The 15,139-nt window shown below is 38.9% G+C and overlaps 7 protein-coding genes across 9 annotated transcripts in view; 3 read left to right on the top strand and 4 right to left on the bottom strand.

Moving 5' to 3' along the window:
• Window positions 1–1,140, bottom strand: part of LOC115236248 (AT-rich interactive domain-containing protein 2) — a 43,003-nt gene extending 41,863 nt beyond the window's left edge. Inside the window, exon 1 of the mRNA XM_029808568.1 lies at window positions 390–1,140. Within this exon, the coding sequence (XP_029664428.1) occupies window positions 390–481 (92 nt within the window). The 5' untranslated portion in view covers window positions 482–1,140. The remainder of the gene's footprint in view (window positions 1–389) is intronic.
• A 2,146-nt stretch (window positions 1,141–3,286) lies between these two features.
• Window positions 3,287–6,361, top strand: LOC115236241 (serine--tRNA synthetase-like protein Slimp). The gene is made up of 3 exons (XM_029808561.1): window positions 3,287–3,449; window positions 3,548–3,645; window positions 4,063–6,361. Exon 3 carries the CDS (start codon window positions 4,371–4,373, stop codon window positions 5,820–5,822), a length of 1,452 nt encoding a protein of 483 aa, XP_029664421.1. The 5' UTR covers window positions 3,287–3,449; window positions 3,548–3,645; window positions 4,063–4,370; the 3' UTR covers window positions 5,823–6,361.
• Window positions 3,408–4,300, top strand: LOC115236341 (zinc finger protein 593 homolog). Its single transcript, XM_029808727.1, has 3 exons — window positions 3,408–3,449; window positions 3,548–3,645; window positions 4,063–4,300. The coding sequence occupies exons 1-3, from the start codon at window positions 3,408–3,410 to the stop codon at window positions 4,298–4,300; spliced, it is 378 nt and encodes a 125-aa protein (XP_029664587.1).
• On the bottom strand, window positions 5,904–9,475 carry LOC115236237 (glutathione synthetase-like). Of its 3 annotated transcripts, none has more exons than XM_029808554.1 (6): window positions 8,787–9,475; window positions 8,204–8,610; window positions 7,620–8,012; window positions 6,923–7,142; window positions 6,393–6,759; window positions 5,904–6,272 (listed from the first exon to the last, which is right to left on the bottom strand). In XM_029808554.1, exons 1-6 carry the CDS (start codon window positions 9,434–9,436, stop codon window positions 6,108–6,110), a joined length of 2,202 nt encoding a protein of 733 aa, XP_029664414.1. In that variant the 5' UTR covers window positions 9,437–9,475; the 3' UTR covers window positions 5,904–6,107. The 3 variants fall into 3 exon arrangements, with proteins under 3 accessions (XP_029664414.1, XP_029664415.1, XP_029664416.1); XM_029808555.1 differs by having other exon boundaries at window positions 7,983–8,012; XM_029808556.1 differs by lacking the exon at window positions 7,620–8,012.
• An 86-nt stretch (window positions 9,476–9,561) lies between these two features.
• On the bottom strand, window positions 9,562–11,701 carry LOC115236244. Its single transcript, XM_029808565.1, has 3 exons — window positions 10,905–11,701; window positions 10,565–10,679; window positions 9,562–9,696 (listed from the first exon to the last, which is right to left on the bottom strand). Exons 1-3 carry the CDS (start codon window positions 11,223–11,225, stop codon window positions 9,632–9,634), a joined length of 501 nt encoding a protein of 166 aa, XP_029664425.1. The 5' UTR covers window positions 11,226–11,701; the 3' UTR covers window positions 9,562–9,631.
• A 337-nt stretch (window positions 11,702–12,038) lies between these two features.
• Window positions 12,039–13,020, top strand: LOC115236246 (40S ribosomal protein S20). The gene is made up of 3 exons (XM_029808567.1): window positions 12,039–12,189; window positions 12,460–12,565; window positions 12,714–13,020. Exons 1-3 carry the CDS (start codon window positions 12,187–12,189, stop codon window positions 12,968–12,970), a joined length of 366 nt encoding a protein of 121 aa, XP_029664427.1. The 5' UTR covers window positions 12,039–12,186; the 3' UTR covers window positions 12,971–13,020.
• Window positions 13,021–13,180: 160 nt separating this feature from the next.
• On the bottom strand, window positions 13,181–15,139 carry LOC115236242 (eukaryotic translation initiation factor 2 subunit 1). Its single transcript, XM_029808562.1, is given in 6 exon segments — window positions 13,181–13,658; window positions 13,736–13,851; window positions 13,949–14,181; window positions 14,267–14,507; window positions 14,510–14,807; window positions 15,053–15,139. Coding segments are annotated over 5 exon segments (1,092 nt in total). The 5' UTR covers window positions 14,784–14,807; window positions 15,053–15,139; the 3' UTR covers window positions 13,181–13,430.

Genomic DNA, 15,139 nt, shown 5'->3' with positions numbered 1-15,139 from the left:
TCTTTCCCGGAGTAGCAGGCGTAAAATCGTCATGCGGAGAAAACGCGAACGTTTAGTAAACGAAAGACGAGAACCATTGTCTTGAAAAGTCGACGAGTCTAGAAATCGGTTCGACCTAACCTCAACGCGCGCTCCCGCGACTCAATTCACTCGCGTGTCGCCGCGGCTTCTGACCGTACGATCGGTCGAGAGCGAGTGCGATCGCAAGAGGGAAGGGAAGGGAAGGGAAGGGGGGGGGAGAGGGATAGGGAAGGTAGCGAGATCTAAGTTCGAGATAAGCTTACGCGGGAGAGATGCGAATCTTTCATCGCGGACAGACACACGCGCGCATTCTCGAAAGAGAGTAAGATCGCGCGCAATAACGGAGCGAGCGCGTATTTAAAGCTTACCCTCGAGTCTCGTGGAAGTGTCGGAGGTCCTTTAGGAAGTTCTCCCTCTCCTTCTCGTACGTGACGGGGTCCTTGTTGAGGATCTTGGCCATGTTCGCGGGTACAAGTGCGCGCGGGCGTGCTTAATCGGGGTTGGTGTGCTCTGGGTTTACAGGGCACGCAGGGACAGCGGGCAGAGAAGTAGAAGGAGGTGCAGCACATGGGCGCGCACGGGGGCACATTTACGCGAGGAGCGTCCTGCTGCTGCTGCTGCTGTCGTCTTCGTCGTCGTCGTTGCTTGTACTCGAGGACGAGGACGACCGCGGGTGGACACGGGGTCGCGACCCGCTCCCGACATCGGGTCGTCTTGTCCCGCACCAAAGTCGGCCGGTGGCCTCTTCGTTATTCCGTCTCGCTCTTTCTCCCTCCCACCTTCTTTCTTCCGTACGCTCCTCTTTCTCCTCTGCCTCTGTTCTTTTCGCACTCTCTATCTGTCGGCCGCGCGCTCACTCGCTCTCTCGCTCGCGCGCGCGAAACGAGACGACGACGGCGGCGGCGGCTTTTTCCTGCCGTACCGCCGCCCCCAGATCGCCTGTTCGTCGCGTAACGCGTAACGGCGTATAACGCTCTCACGGGCGTCCAAGCGAGATCTCCTCGCGCGCCGTGTGCAGGAAAAATCCAAACGCGTTGCCGAGACGGTCAACCGAGAAGGATCGTATTAACGCTAACGCGGGGGGCGCGTTACAACGAGACACGGGTACAGTACGACACAGTACGTTTTACAGGGCACGCAGGGACAGCGGGCAGAGAAGTAGAAGGAGGTGCAGCACATGGGCGCGCACGGAGGCACATTTACGCGAGGAGCGTCCTGCTGCTGCTGCTGCTGTCGTCTTCGTCGTCGTCGTTGCTTGTACTCGAGGACGAGGACGACCGCGGGTGGACACGGGGTCGCGACCCGCTCCCGACATCGGGTCGTCTTGTCCCGCACCAAAGTCGGCCGGTGGCCTCTTCGTTATTCCGTCTCGCTCTTTCTCCCTCCCACCTTCTTTCTTCCGTACGCTCCTCTTTCTCCTCTGCCTCTGTTCTTTTCGCACTCTCTATCTGTCGGCCGCGCGCTCACTCGCTCTCTCGCTCGCGCGCGCGAAACGAGACGACGACGGCGGCGGCGGCTTTTTCCTGCCGTACCGCCGCCCCCAGATCGCCTGTTCGTCGCGTAACGCGTAACGGCGTATAACGCTCTCACGGGCGTCCAAGCGAGATCTCCTCGCGCGCCGTGTGCAGGAAAAATCCAAACGCGTTGCCGAGACGGTCAACCGAGAAGGATCGTATTAACGCTTACGCGGGGGGCGCGTTACAACGAGACACGGGTACAGTACGGCACAGTACGGCACAGTACGCCACGGCACAGCACGACACAGTACTGCTCCGCTCTGCTTTCGGCACGCAACAAACGCGACGAACAAGCGAAGAGCCTTCCTCTCTCGCGCTCGCTCCTTCTCTCTCTCTCTTTCTCTCGTAGGCCCCCGATCGATTCACCTGTCACTTGTCAACGAAACTCACGGGATCCGTTGCGCCACGCACGACGCATCGGTGGGCTCGCGATGCCCCGGCTCCAGCTCTCGCGTAACGCCCGAATTCGGCCCCGCGCGTGTTCTACGCAGGCCGGCGGAGAGCGACTCGCGGGAGCGCGTTTCACTTGCGAGATGCGAAGCGCTTGACGTGCGCCCGTATATCAAAATGGCGTCCCGTGCTGCCTGGCATCCATTGGCGAAGCCACCGCGGCCAATTTCCCGTACGCTACCGCCGATCGCTACGACGCTGCGCCCGCGACGGTATACACACACCGCGCACCGTTTCCGCTCACCACACACGTCGGCAGCGCGCGCGCTGACGTCCGACGCGACGCTCTACGTCATTTTACGCGCGGCCACTCGGCTGCGTATAGGCCCCGACCCGTACGCGGCGTGTCCCACGGCTTTTTTACCTTCCACGCGTACCGTCCCAACGAAAATCCTCGATCGCACAGTATTTTTACTTTCAAAATGGATGGGTGTTCCCCCCCCCTCTCGCGCTCACTCGAGCGAGCGTGTCGAACCGAACGGCACTGGCGCACGGTTTGAATTAATGCTCGTGGCGAACATCAGGGGCGCGACTTGTCCCGCGGCGCGACACCGCCATCTCTTGTCGGTCGGTTGCAACTAGCCGGGAACGAAGGCGCGAAAAACGGCCCGATTTGAATGGTTTCGTCCCATAATAAATTAAAAATACTCGCATCGCTCTTGCCCCTTTTCTTATTTCACCGTAAAAACGCTGTAGTTTTGTTAGTGTACTTTTACTAAGGATATTCAGATCGACGTTATCGCTTTCGTAAAGGAACTTTATTACGGAAGTTGACCGTCTTTAGCGATACGTATTTAGAAATTTCTCTCACGTGTACGATCAAAGTTAACGCGAATCCGACAGATTCACTTTCGACAGATTCGTCTTCTTCTTCTTTCTTTAATTGGCACCTGCCCTCGGTCGAGGGTCAATACGGCCAGAATCTAGCGTATAATGTATACGGAAGTGGCGTTAAGAGGTAATACAAAGGCGTTAACAAAAATAAAAACAAAAATCCTCTTAGAAGAGGAGAAAGTCCAAAAAATAAAGTCCAAACAAAGGACACACGTGCAACGCGTCAAAACACGTCCGTATTCGACCAAGGCCGCAACGGAAGTGTACTTTCGACAGATATTTATATGCGAAAAGCAAATTTTTAAATTTTTAATTTTTATGCCGTATAAACGTAAAACGTATCACAGAGGTGACGCGCATTTGAAAAAAGGTTGGAGCAAAAGGTTGATTCGTTGGTTCTAAAAGTAAGAACCAATCACATTCGATTGCTACTAAGCGGTTTTCTCTGCTGAACGCGGCCATTTATCGTCGCGTTGCTTATAGGTTGCTTTGGTGATTTTGCAAGATGGCAGAAACTTGGTGCTGCGCAGAATGTGACGAAAATTCGTCCGAGAAGATAGTACACCTTGTTACTTACATTACACCATGGGTCGGAAAACGAAACGAAGAACCAAGGATCTGGACGAGGTAGGTAGATTTTGTCTAACCTCCTCAACCACGTGGATGTGTGTGGCGTAGTATGCATTTTTTATTCACGATTATCGAACGTATATCTCTGAATTTAGATCGATGAGGATTTGAAGGGGAACGCGAAGAAGCTGTTAAATCAGGAAGTAGACTTTGATAAACCCGGAGCGGCCCAACATTATTGTATCCATTGCGCGTAAGTTTGATATTGTGATATATGACATAACCTAATCTAACCTTTCATCGAAACGGTAATAATTGTGCCATCCATTGAATTGTCATCTACAAAATCTTAATTATAAACTTTGTGCAAAATTACATGTTTTTTTTTAAATAATCTCTAAAAAATAATATTGCGAAATATAACGGAGTTTCTTTTACGCAAAATATTGCATATTGCATTTAAACTGCTTCGTATGATATATATTAAATTTCAATGTAATAAATTAATACTGTACTGTGTATAATATATTGCATATTGAAATAACATGATATTGTAAAAGCACAATTGTGCATCTATTACTAACTGTAATGCAATATTTTAATGAAATATATTGAACAATATCTTGTAAAAACTGTTAAAATTAAGAAAAATCTTATTATTTGTTTCCAGGAGGTATTTTATAAACGAAACTGCTCTGCGTACTCATTTTACTACCAAGGTACATAAACGACGATTGAAGGCACTCGAGTTAGAACCATATAGTATCAAAGAATCGGAAAGAGCAGCGAGCAAGGGAAATTATATCACACCGCAAAAACGGAAAATCGAAACTGTAACGCGAGGAACTTTTAATGAAAAAGATGCAGATGCTGCGCCAAAAGCTAAAGCTATGAAAATAGATGAATAAAATTGATTTATCGTTTAATTGCTGTATCTTCATTATGATGTGGAAAAGGATTTAAAAAGATCAAAACACAATGATTAATAATCTGTATAGATCCATGCGCGTTTTACAACGAACATGTAGAATTTCAATGCGCGATGTTCGTCGAAAGATATTCTTTCCGATAAATTTAAAGAGAAATTACAGTTCGGCATTATATATTTCTGGCAATAAAGCTTACAAAGCATTTGCATTTTTATCACCGTACCTGGATTGCGACGAGAGATTCGCCAATGTGGACAAACTGCAGAAGGAGTTGGTGTTGCGCGGGATGAATGTTGACGTCGCTCAGTTAAAGAATGCGTGGAATTTCTATCTAAAGATGGTCGCAGATAGATGCGCTTTAGAAGACAACAACTCGGAACTCGCGGGTCGCATAAGACGTCTACGGAAAAGTGCCGATCATACTGCTGAGCAGGAGCAAGAAGTACACAAATTGCGTACACAGCTCAATATTATACGGCAAGATTTGAAGACGATAAGAGAAGCAATATGGGATTTGGACGAAGATGTGATAGAGAGAATCTTGAAATTACCAAACGAGTTGGATCCGAGAACACCCGTCAATGAGTCGGTAGTGCTGAAGACCGTCGGGAGCACGCCCAAATTCGAAGAAAACAGGAGGAGTCACATTGACATCGGGACAAGCCTAGACCTGTTGGAATACAAGAATCCTATGTATTATTATTTATGCAACGACGCGGCCTTGTTCGAGCTCGCTGTGCTGGCGCACGCAGGTCGAATTTTCAACGAGAACGATATGATTAAAATAGTTGGCACCGATTTCAGTCGTAGCCTCGTAGTGGAAGCTTCTGGCTTGAATCACGAAGACCCTACGGCCACCTTTATAATAGAGAATCATAATGAGATCGAGAGGGGCTCACCGAACCGCATGCACTTGGTTGGCGGCGCGAGTTTGGTTTCTTTTCTGATATTGCATACGAAGCAGTTGATAAATCCCAATCATTTCCCACTCAAATACTTTGCAACTGGCAGACAATACATGCCATTGCCGCGTGATACGCACGCGTGCGGCTTATTCACGGCATGTCAGGCATCCGTGGCGCACGCTTTTGTCATGGTGAAGGACGCAAAAAGCGAAGAGTACGAAACTCGATTCAATGAACTCTTGGAAAACGTATGCAGATTATACGATGATCTGTGCGATCATTATCGCGTCGTTATGCGATCCGCATCCGAGCTACAGCCTTGCGAGGGCTTGCGCGTGTCCTTCGAGATGTGGTCACCGTTCGCAAATCAGTATATAGAAATTGGTCACGTGTCTGCGTACGGTAATTATGTCAGCAAGAGGTTACTGATCGCCTATCAAACGTCATGTGGTAGGGATTTTCCCGCTGTGATATCCGGTACCGTTCTCTCCTTTCCACGTTTGCTAGCTTGCCTACTCGAACAAAATCCCGACAAATTCGTGATTCCACCAAAGATAGCCGATCTTGTGCTTTCGGATGACTATATTGCTACATAAATTAATGCTATGTAAATAAGTAATTAAAGAAATTTCTTACATATATTACGATTAAAATGTTATAAAAATATCATATAAATTATCCAAGCTAGAGAAGAAAGTTTAATGTTTTCGTAAAATATATAGGAACGATCAATTGACATTGTAGAATGCGAGTTGTAAACTATTTTCAAGTTGTGATATGTCCATAATATGTATTAGCGAAATAATAAATGCTTAAATACACCTACATTACTTGGCTTCTGTATAAAACGTAAGTGTCGACTATCTGTCATTGCTAGATTGCTATTTTACAAGATACCGATCAATGTAATGCAAAACTTCGAAAGCGACTTCCACCATGATAAGAACGATAATCATCCACTCCAAACGGACGTGATGACGATCGCTCAAGTGCGATGATAAAATGCTCACTAGTTCCACACAGTGATTTAATCTCTCATTCATCACCTGTTTGTAAAAGATTCATATATATTACCAAAAACACAAACATATTGTATAGAAAATATTTCTAATAAAGATCAGAAATGATCATTAATAAAGATAATCTAATTTTTAAACTACACTTACTCTCGTACGTTTTGCGATGCTAAAGTATCCGCAGATTTGTTGATATAAACTTTCCAGATCATCTCGTTCCCAGTAGAAATCAGGTGTATCCAACAGATCCGAACTCAGATTAATCCGATGTCTGAGAGCGAACAGTTCGCCCTGTTTCCTCAATACTTCCTGCTGCGTCATCTGAAGCTTCCTTCCGGCTTTCAGATCTTCCGTGACGAATTCGATTGAATCGACATAACGATTCAACGATGCCTCCCATATGCCTAATTTGACAGATTGCGCCATGGCATTAGAGAATGTATACTTGTCCAACTTGTCCAAGTTTCCAGCTTCTTGCGCCAAGAAGATATCGCCGTCCTTCAAGTGGCTTTTTTTCCTATTGGGGAGATTTCGTGAATTAGTAATTATTTTTTAAGACATATATATTCGTGTATATATTTGCTTTTTAATTTGCTCTTTATACTTAATTTCACACATGAAGCTATGAACGTATAATATATATGAAAGGAATTAATAATGAAAAGAGAAAGTAGATATACCCGGAATCGGAATAAGTATAATGCATCAACTCGCTTTCGGTATGAATCAGCTCTTTCATGTAACGATTCTGCTCGTAATTTCTCAAAAACTGCAATAAGTTGCCACATTCGAGATCGGAAATATTCCACATAACAATACTACCTTCTCGAAAGAAAAAGATCTCTCGTGGTTCATGTGCTACTTCATATTTTGCTACCGCATGTATAACATCAGGCAAGGCTGTAAAAAAAAACAAAGTATACAATATAGATTGAACTTTAATTAATTTTATAAACTCGAAAGAATTTCAATTTCATTTTAAAGATAAAATAAAAAACTAATAAATAAATACATTTAAGTTCACAATACATGTATATTGTTTTGTGAATTTGCCAAAACTTTGCAATATCACTGACGATCACTGGTGACATTGAAATTCAGATTGTGATGAAATAAAAAAGATTCCAATAATTAAGGAGTTTATTTTAAAAAAAAAAAAAAAAAAAAAAACAGAAAACTTATAGGAATATTTTTATTTATTTATTTTTAAACCTAAATGTCTTCAAGAATATTGCACTCCGAGAAGCAACGAGAAGGAATGATATTACAACATAGCTGCATAATATATAATATAATTTACATGCAATATATTTGCGCTTTTCGCATGTGCTAGCTATACTATATTTTAATCAATTAAAAACGGACTGTCGCAAGCACCTAAACCGGTCGCTACACCGCCTTCGTTATCGATAGCTAATTTCGTTCTTAGCATATGACCACCCTGTTTATTGACAATAATATTTTTATCGTCTCCGATAATAACACCGAATATGCCTAATTCCGAGACTAATTCTTTCGTATCTATATCCATGTTAGTTCCAGGTTTCACGACGTAGTTTTTATGCACCGGCGGATTAACTCGATCCATGAGAATCCAAGCTACTCGAGCCTGTTCAGATTTTACAGATTCTAAAAAGTCTTTGATATCCGTCCCATATAAATTGTTGCAACCGCCTTCTCTCTGTGGTTTTAACACGAAACGCTGGGGATCTGAGATTCCCATTTCTACAGCAATATTACCATATTCATCAAAGTCCAGCGGATACAGACCTGAAATTAAAAAATCGTATAATTTAATTTTACAATATATATACAGTTAAGATAATAAACATATTTTCTATTATTATTATTATATTATCAATATTAGAGCAATCGCAACATGTTTCTGCAGTTTAGAATTTAAAGAGAATAGAATCTTACATTTATAATATAAATATATAATAAAGAGAGCAGTTATATACCAGTAAATATCTCTTTAACTTTTCCCACTGTTTTTTCATCCTTTAAGAAACGTGCGACTATGCCAGGCTTTGCAAGAGTTTGTTGAACCTTCTTGGTACCAGCCAAGTGGTATTGAATGCTTGGACATTTGATTGCCAATGATCTCTCAATCAGCAATCTCGCGTCCCATTCTTTTTTAGTGTGATATTGATTGGGCTCATAGCCGCATCTGTAGTAGACTACAGATATAATATAATCATTCACTATTAGCTCCATATTGGAGCCCAGTCTTGCAGTGTCTGCTAATTGCGTCAAATTTCTGCGAATCACTTTCACATTCGGATTCTGTTTTCGTATTTCAAATTCGTGGAAACGCTGATCGCAGATATTATATGTAATGTCTTCAATAACAAATAAAATAACAGCTCTGCAAATATTTTCACATCTCTAAACACACATGAAAAAACTGAGAAATTTTAATCAAATAAAATTAAAAAATAAAATTAAAAAATCTATATGATAAGAATGGACAAAAAAAGAGAGAAAGATTGGATAAATTGGAATAAATTTTAAAAATCAATTTATAGAAATTTATAAACATACTGTGGATTGTCATATAAATTCCACGCTTCTATCATGCCTGAACATAGTATTTGTAGTGCATTATTTTCAGGAAGATTGCTCAATTCAGCTGTATAGCCAATTTCTTGCAAGACAAACTTGTGTAACTGAGTAGATACGGGTCCTAGCCAACCAAATCCCGAAGCAATTGTATTTATCTCAATCTGTTTCCAACAGCAGTGAGGCTTGAGTTCCTTATTATCTTTCTTAGGACAACTGGTATCTAACATTAAATCTGAGCGTAATATACCAAGCGATATTTTCTGAGCAACCCCTTCTTTATGAATAGTTTCATAGATGTCAAATAAGTTCCTGGTAAAGTCATCAACTTTTATAGTTTCTTCCAAAGTCTCCTTTAAAAAATCATAATCATGAGCTACTTTGTGTATAAGCATGTTCAAAGTAATCTGAATGTCACAAGCATTTTGAAATTCTTCTCGTGGGAACGGTGATGGAAAAAGCACAAATGGTGCAAACTGCAAAACATCTCTGTTGAAATTTATTTTCGATCTCAAACACATCCCATTCATAAGGGCCCAATCCTTTGCTTTCTCTATCAGGTCTTGCAATTCGTTTTTTGAAACATCTAGCGAAATGGGCGATTTCATTGTTGATTGCTTGTCTCTATGCATTTTTTCCAACTAAACAGCTAAACTATGCTTTGATTAATCTTTAAACTTCCAGGTATATTCCTGGAGTGTTATCGTCGATAGCGTATACAGAATAGCACTCCTGTGCTCTAATGATGTTATATTTTATTTTTGTATGTCGAATTATAAAATATCAGAGTGTGTCTGATTCATGTAATAAAAATTATAACAATCACTTCACTGTATTTGATTATCACTTGTATTATAATATTTCACTCTTTGTGAAATGTAATTAACTTTGCCTGTAATTATTTGTTTATAAATACGATATCAGATGCATCGATCGATCTTAAAGAATAACTATGACATAGATCAACAATGTGTGGAATGATTAATATAAATAATTTCCATACGTAAAAACACAATCACTTATCACTCGATTATCTCGATCGTCAATTTATATCACTGACAGTAACTGATTTTGACTGATAGTCTCCTCTTTATATAAGCCAATGAATGGGCGTAAACAGGTGACGAGTGTAACCAATGGGCCAATCAGAAAGACTCTTCTTAAGACTCGGTATACACGGTGACACATAAAAACGCTGAGTAACCGGCAAGATTTCGCGTAATCTTGCAATCGTTTAAGGTGCCTTTACATGGCAGCGTTAAGCGTCGAGCGTCTGTGCAGAGAATTGCGCAGAAGCAATGTTGCTGCAACGTTCTGTGCTGTATGGGAAGGATTATGGGATATAATTTTCATTTTTTTTCCTGCATGTTTATAACATACTGCTCCTTTAAATCATTTCCTACTTTTAACAATAGTTTTTCAAACTGTGTCGTTTTGTCATTTGTGAATCCCTTTTTGTGTCTTATTTATTTGAATATTTCAACCGTCCAAAATCTTTTGCCACATTTGTATTTTAATTTAATATTAATTTACATTGCCAGAGTAGTAACGTTTCATAATATATCTTTGATTACTAATAATAATAACACACACACACACATATCTGTTATATAATAAAATAAATGAAATATAATTCTGGGCAACAATATTCTGCGCAGACGTTTAACGCTTGACGCTGCCATGTAAAGGCACCTTTACACAGCATAAATATTGTTGCGCAAAAATGCGACACATCGAGAAATTTTGTTAAAAATACTTACAATTTGTGGACGTAGATATCTTACTGGGAATATATAGCTGTTGATCCAGCAGGCCATAAGCTAAAGCTTCCAAATTATATTCTTCTGCTGTGGCTAAAGCTTTTACATTCCATGTCTAATAAAAAGAGAAATCTTCTTTATACATATATATACTTTTCTCTTTTTCATATACATATATACATACTTTATTACAGATTGCAATATAGGCTGTGTTCCGATATTCACTGCCAGTACTGAAAATCTATAGTTTACGTCACATACACTATAGATTTTCAGTACTGGCAGTGAGTATCGGAATGCAGCCACAGTTTTCTATATTCTTACACTGAAATAAACTCACATCAGGTTTTGGAGTCTTATCATCGCTTATTATAGCGTTATTTCTTCTAGTCGGTCTCTTTTTTATTTGAAATGTAGATATATTTTCTACACCACCAGTTTCATTTTCTTTTAATTTATTTTTCTGTAGCTGCAGAATTGTAGAATTATGAAAAAGTCTCTTGTGAATTATACACACGTCATGTGTAAGAAACTGTGTTTGCACCAACGTTGACCCTTTCTGCAAAGTTCTCAAGCTTGGTACAATCCCCCAGTATGCATCAATATTAATTTTATTTTTACAGCTTGATAATGCAAGCCTGTGAATCATTCTGAGACTCATTTTATCAGGTGTTATTGTCGAAAATACACACTATTATAAATAGCACTTTTCTTGTGCATATAAATAATATGCGTTTTTGTACAAATATTTTTCAACGTATTAAATAATAAAACAATTACAGTTGTAAAAATTATTAACACGACACGTGTATAATAATTGTCACCTCGCAACATAAATCTCGTTAATCACCAACATTGTTTGTTATATCAATATTGTATCAACTATTATTCATTCAAATTATCAGTTTCTTTTTAAATAATTTGTCATTTTAAACTATATATTTGTATATCATATGTAATGAATTAAGGTTATGTCATAAGTGATAAATTTATAGTAATTTATAGACTTTTTGATACTCTTTCTACAAACTGAATTTCGTAATATCGTTCATCCGATAGTCAACGTCCATAAAGTAGTCGATTGCGCCAAGATGGGCATCACATAGTTTTTACTATCAATTAGTAAAATCTGGTAAAATGCATGATAATATCTGTCAATTACATATTTACAAATTATAAATCTGATAAAATAAAAAATTATAATATATTTTGAATTTAATATATTTTGCTTGTATGTATTTGATTAATCATTGAGCAGATAATATGATGATTATGAAAAAGCTATAAAACCAGAGAACTTTTATGTCATGAAATTAAAATTTAAATTGATTGGTGTTACGAATCAAGTAATTTGATTGACCAATCAGAATGAAGGAAGCAAAGATTTCTTTCTCCGATTGGTCAATCGAACGATTTGAAGGATTTGTAAATCCGGTGCACATCAAAGTGCACTTAAAGGCCCCGAAGACTTGCTAAAAGCTAAAAGTGGAACCAACCGGAAGTCGCATTTCTCTTGTGTTTGACACGTGAAACGTGATAAACGTACTGGTTCAGCGCTGATCAGTTTTACTCAGTACAAATAAGTACAAATTGGTTATCTCGACCAGTATTAAATTTCAATCATGGTAAGCGATTAATGTGACACTGATTAATATTTAAAAAATGAAATCTGCCATAGTGATAGTATATTTAACTTTTAGAAATCACATTGAATACTTGAACTTTAGGTTAGGTATATCTCACCGAAGCTAAGACGGCTCACAAAGTTCAAATAATTGCTTACAACAATATCGCATGTGTTTTTTCAACAAAATAAATGCGAGATTGTTATTGATACATTGTACATATTTTCTAATAAAGTGTATTGATTGGTGTTTTTCGTTTCTATTTCCTAGGCTACAACCAAGGTAGATAATCCTGAAAAACCAGGGCAGGAAGTCACTCCCATTCATCGAATTAGAATTACCCTCACATCGCGCAATGTTCGTTCTCTCGAAAAAGGTAAATATAATTTTGATAAATGCAATTATTTATTTTGTTAACTGACATTAAAACTTTGGAAACAAAATGAAAAAATTAAATCTGTATAATTTTGAATACAAATATTTAGTTATAATGCAGTAAATAACCGAGTATTCTTTGTTTGAAGTATGTGCGGAATTAATCAATGGGGCCAAGAAGCAGAAGTTGAAGGTCAAGGGGCCTGTTCGCATGCCTACAAAGATTTTGAGAATAACGACTCGTAAAACACCTTGTGGTGAAGGTTCAAAGACATGGGATCGGTTCCAGATGCGAATTCATAAGAGAGTTATTGATTTGTATTCGCCATCAGAGATTGTGAAACAAATCACAAGCATTTCAATCGAGCCTGGTGTAGAAGTGGAAGTGACGATTGCTAATGAATAAACTGTAATTAAAACTGAATACAAAGTTTTAATAAAAATATTAAAAAATTAGACTTATGAATATATTTTTTTTACGTGTCTTGACTAAATGCAAAGAAGCTTAATGCAATTGTTTTCATATTAACTGCAGTTTTCTCTTCATGATTTGCAAAACATAAATGTTACTTTTTAGTGGATATTATTGAGAAGTTTATCAGAATTAAAAACAGATGTCTTCAGATCATTTATTATATATCAAGTCAGTAGAAAACTTCATTTTTGCATAAATTACAGTGGATTAATCTTTACATTTTTTATTTCCATATTTATTGAAGAACCACGCTAATACGTTTAACCAAGCAGTAGAACACTTTATTAGAGACTAGCTGTAATAAAAAAAAAAAAAAAAAAAAAACACATGCGAATATCTGTCCAGTTTATCAAATGTGTACTTTATTATTCGAATATATATGTATATATATTCAATTTTCATCCTCGGAAATGTCTTCCTCTTTATCATTATGCTCTGCGCCTTTATTGTTATATTCAATTTTGCTGTTCTGTTCGGCTCCTTCGCCGCCGCTGAAATCGCCCTCCATTCCCTCCACTTCCTCCTCGTCATCGTCGCCAGCGACTTCTGCATTTTCAAGTTCTGCTCGTTCCATCTGTCGCGCTAATTCGGCCTCGTCCGTCGCGGTAACAACCTTTGGCTGAAAGAAAAAAGATTTTAACTTGCGGCATATAAAAACGTTAGGATTAAATAAACGTATTAATTCGGGAAACTTACTGCCATTTGGACATTAAATACACCCCCGAGCGACGTTATTTTACTCTCAATAACTTCGATTGCGTCTCCTAATGCCTTTAATCCATCCTGTTTTTCTGGTGTAGATGTCGTCATAACTGAAAGTTAGCATTCAATAAAATACAATATTATAATTTAATGCACACATACAAATATTCATGATTTTTTTTATAAAGAACATAATATAGTACGTACCATACAGGGGAGGAGCAATTAAATTGATTTTTATAGGTAATTCGTCAGTGGAGAGAGCTAAGCCAGCCTTCAATGCAGTCTTTACGGCATCAATACCTTCGTAGCCGTAACATGCTACTTCCACATCCGCCCTAATTTTGACAGCTTGCGAGGTGAGTTTCCGTTTGATATTATTTAACAATACTTCTTTCGTGTGTTCATCGAGGCCACATTCCGCTAAAATGGAAGGATCCCTGAAAATTGTTAATATTCATAAATGTATTTATATATTCGGACATTACACAACTACTTTATCATATGCAGTTGATCTCTTTTTACAATACTGATTGCTTGAAGAAATCATAAGCAGATGCTTTCTGTTTCTTATATTTTTCTTCAAAATGCCAGGCTGTCTTCTGATATAATTCTTCTAATTGATCATCATTATCATAATGCAACAATTCTGCTACATGTCTTAAAATTGAATTAACAGCTTTAGCTTTAGCATATCTCTCTGTACACTGCTCAGATCAATATAACCTTTTCCAAAAATTATATATATCGTAAACATTGAATCGATAGAAGATAAATCGATAGAATTTGATAAATTGTAATTACCTTTTTCTTTATCTACTCGAATAACGACAACTGGTTCAGTTTTGCCTACTCGAATGAGTTTATTAATAGACCTAATACGTCTTCTGGACAGTTCAGAGAGCAGGATCATGCCCTCAATGTTGTTGTATTCCAATAAGTGTACATATGCACCCATCTCAGCTATACTGCGCACATTTACCATTACCACATCTTCCACTTCTGGATATTTTTCTTTATAAAATCGACACGACAGCACCATATTTGCTAAAAAATTATATGAAGCCTAGCATCAACATACAATATGCGGTGTCAGAAATGATATCTCGGACATTTTAATACATTAAGTATTAAATAACGTAAGGTATAAATACTATTTGAAGAAAGTATGCTAACGACAATAGCGCGCGAGAGATGAAAAAGTTTCAAATTGAAATGTTTATTAAAAAAATAAAAAAAAGTAATAGGTTAATTGTTGTAGGTTAGCATTCTGGAAAGGTGATAAAGTGTCAGTACCACTCCAATCGTTACCTAAATAAGTATACTCTCGCACAATGATCTTTCTTCTATTTTTATCAGCGATGGAGATATAACGAGTATATTAATATAGACACTCTT

Source organism: Formica exsecta, unplaced genomic scaffold, assembly GCF_003651465.1.
Source record: "Formica exsecta isolate Colony F162 unplaced genomic scaffold, ASM365146v1 scaffold247, whole genome shotgun sequence".
NCBI lineage: Eukaryota > Metazoa > Arthropoda > Insecta > Hymenoptera > Formicidae > Formica > Formica exsecta.
The sequence above is the reverse complement of the archived record's forward strand: the minus strand, read 5'-3'. Positions and strand labels throughout refer to the sequence as shown.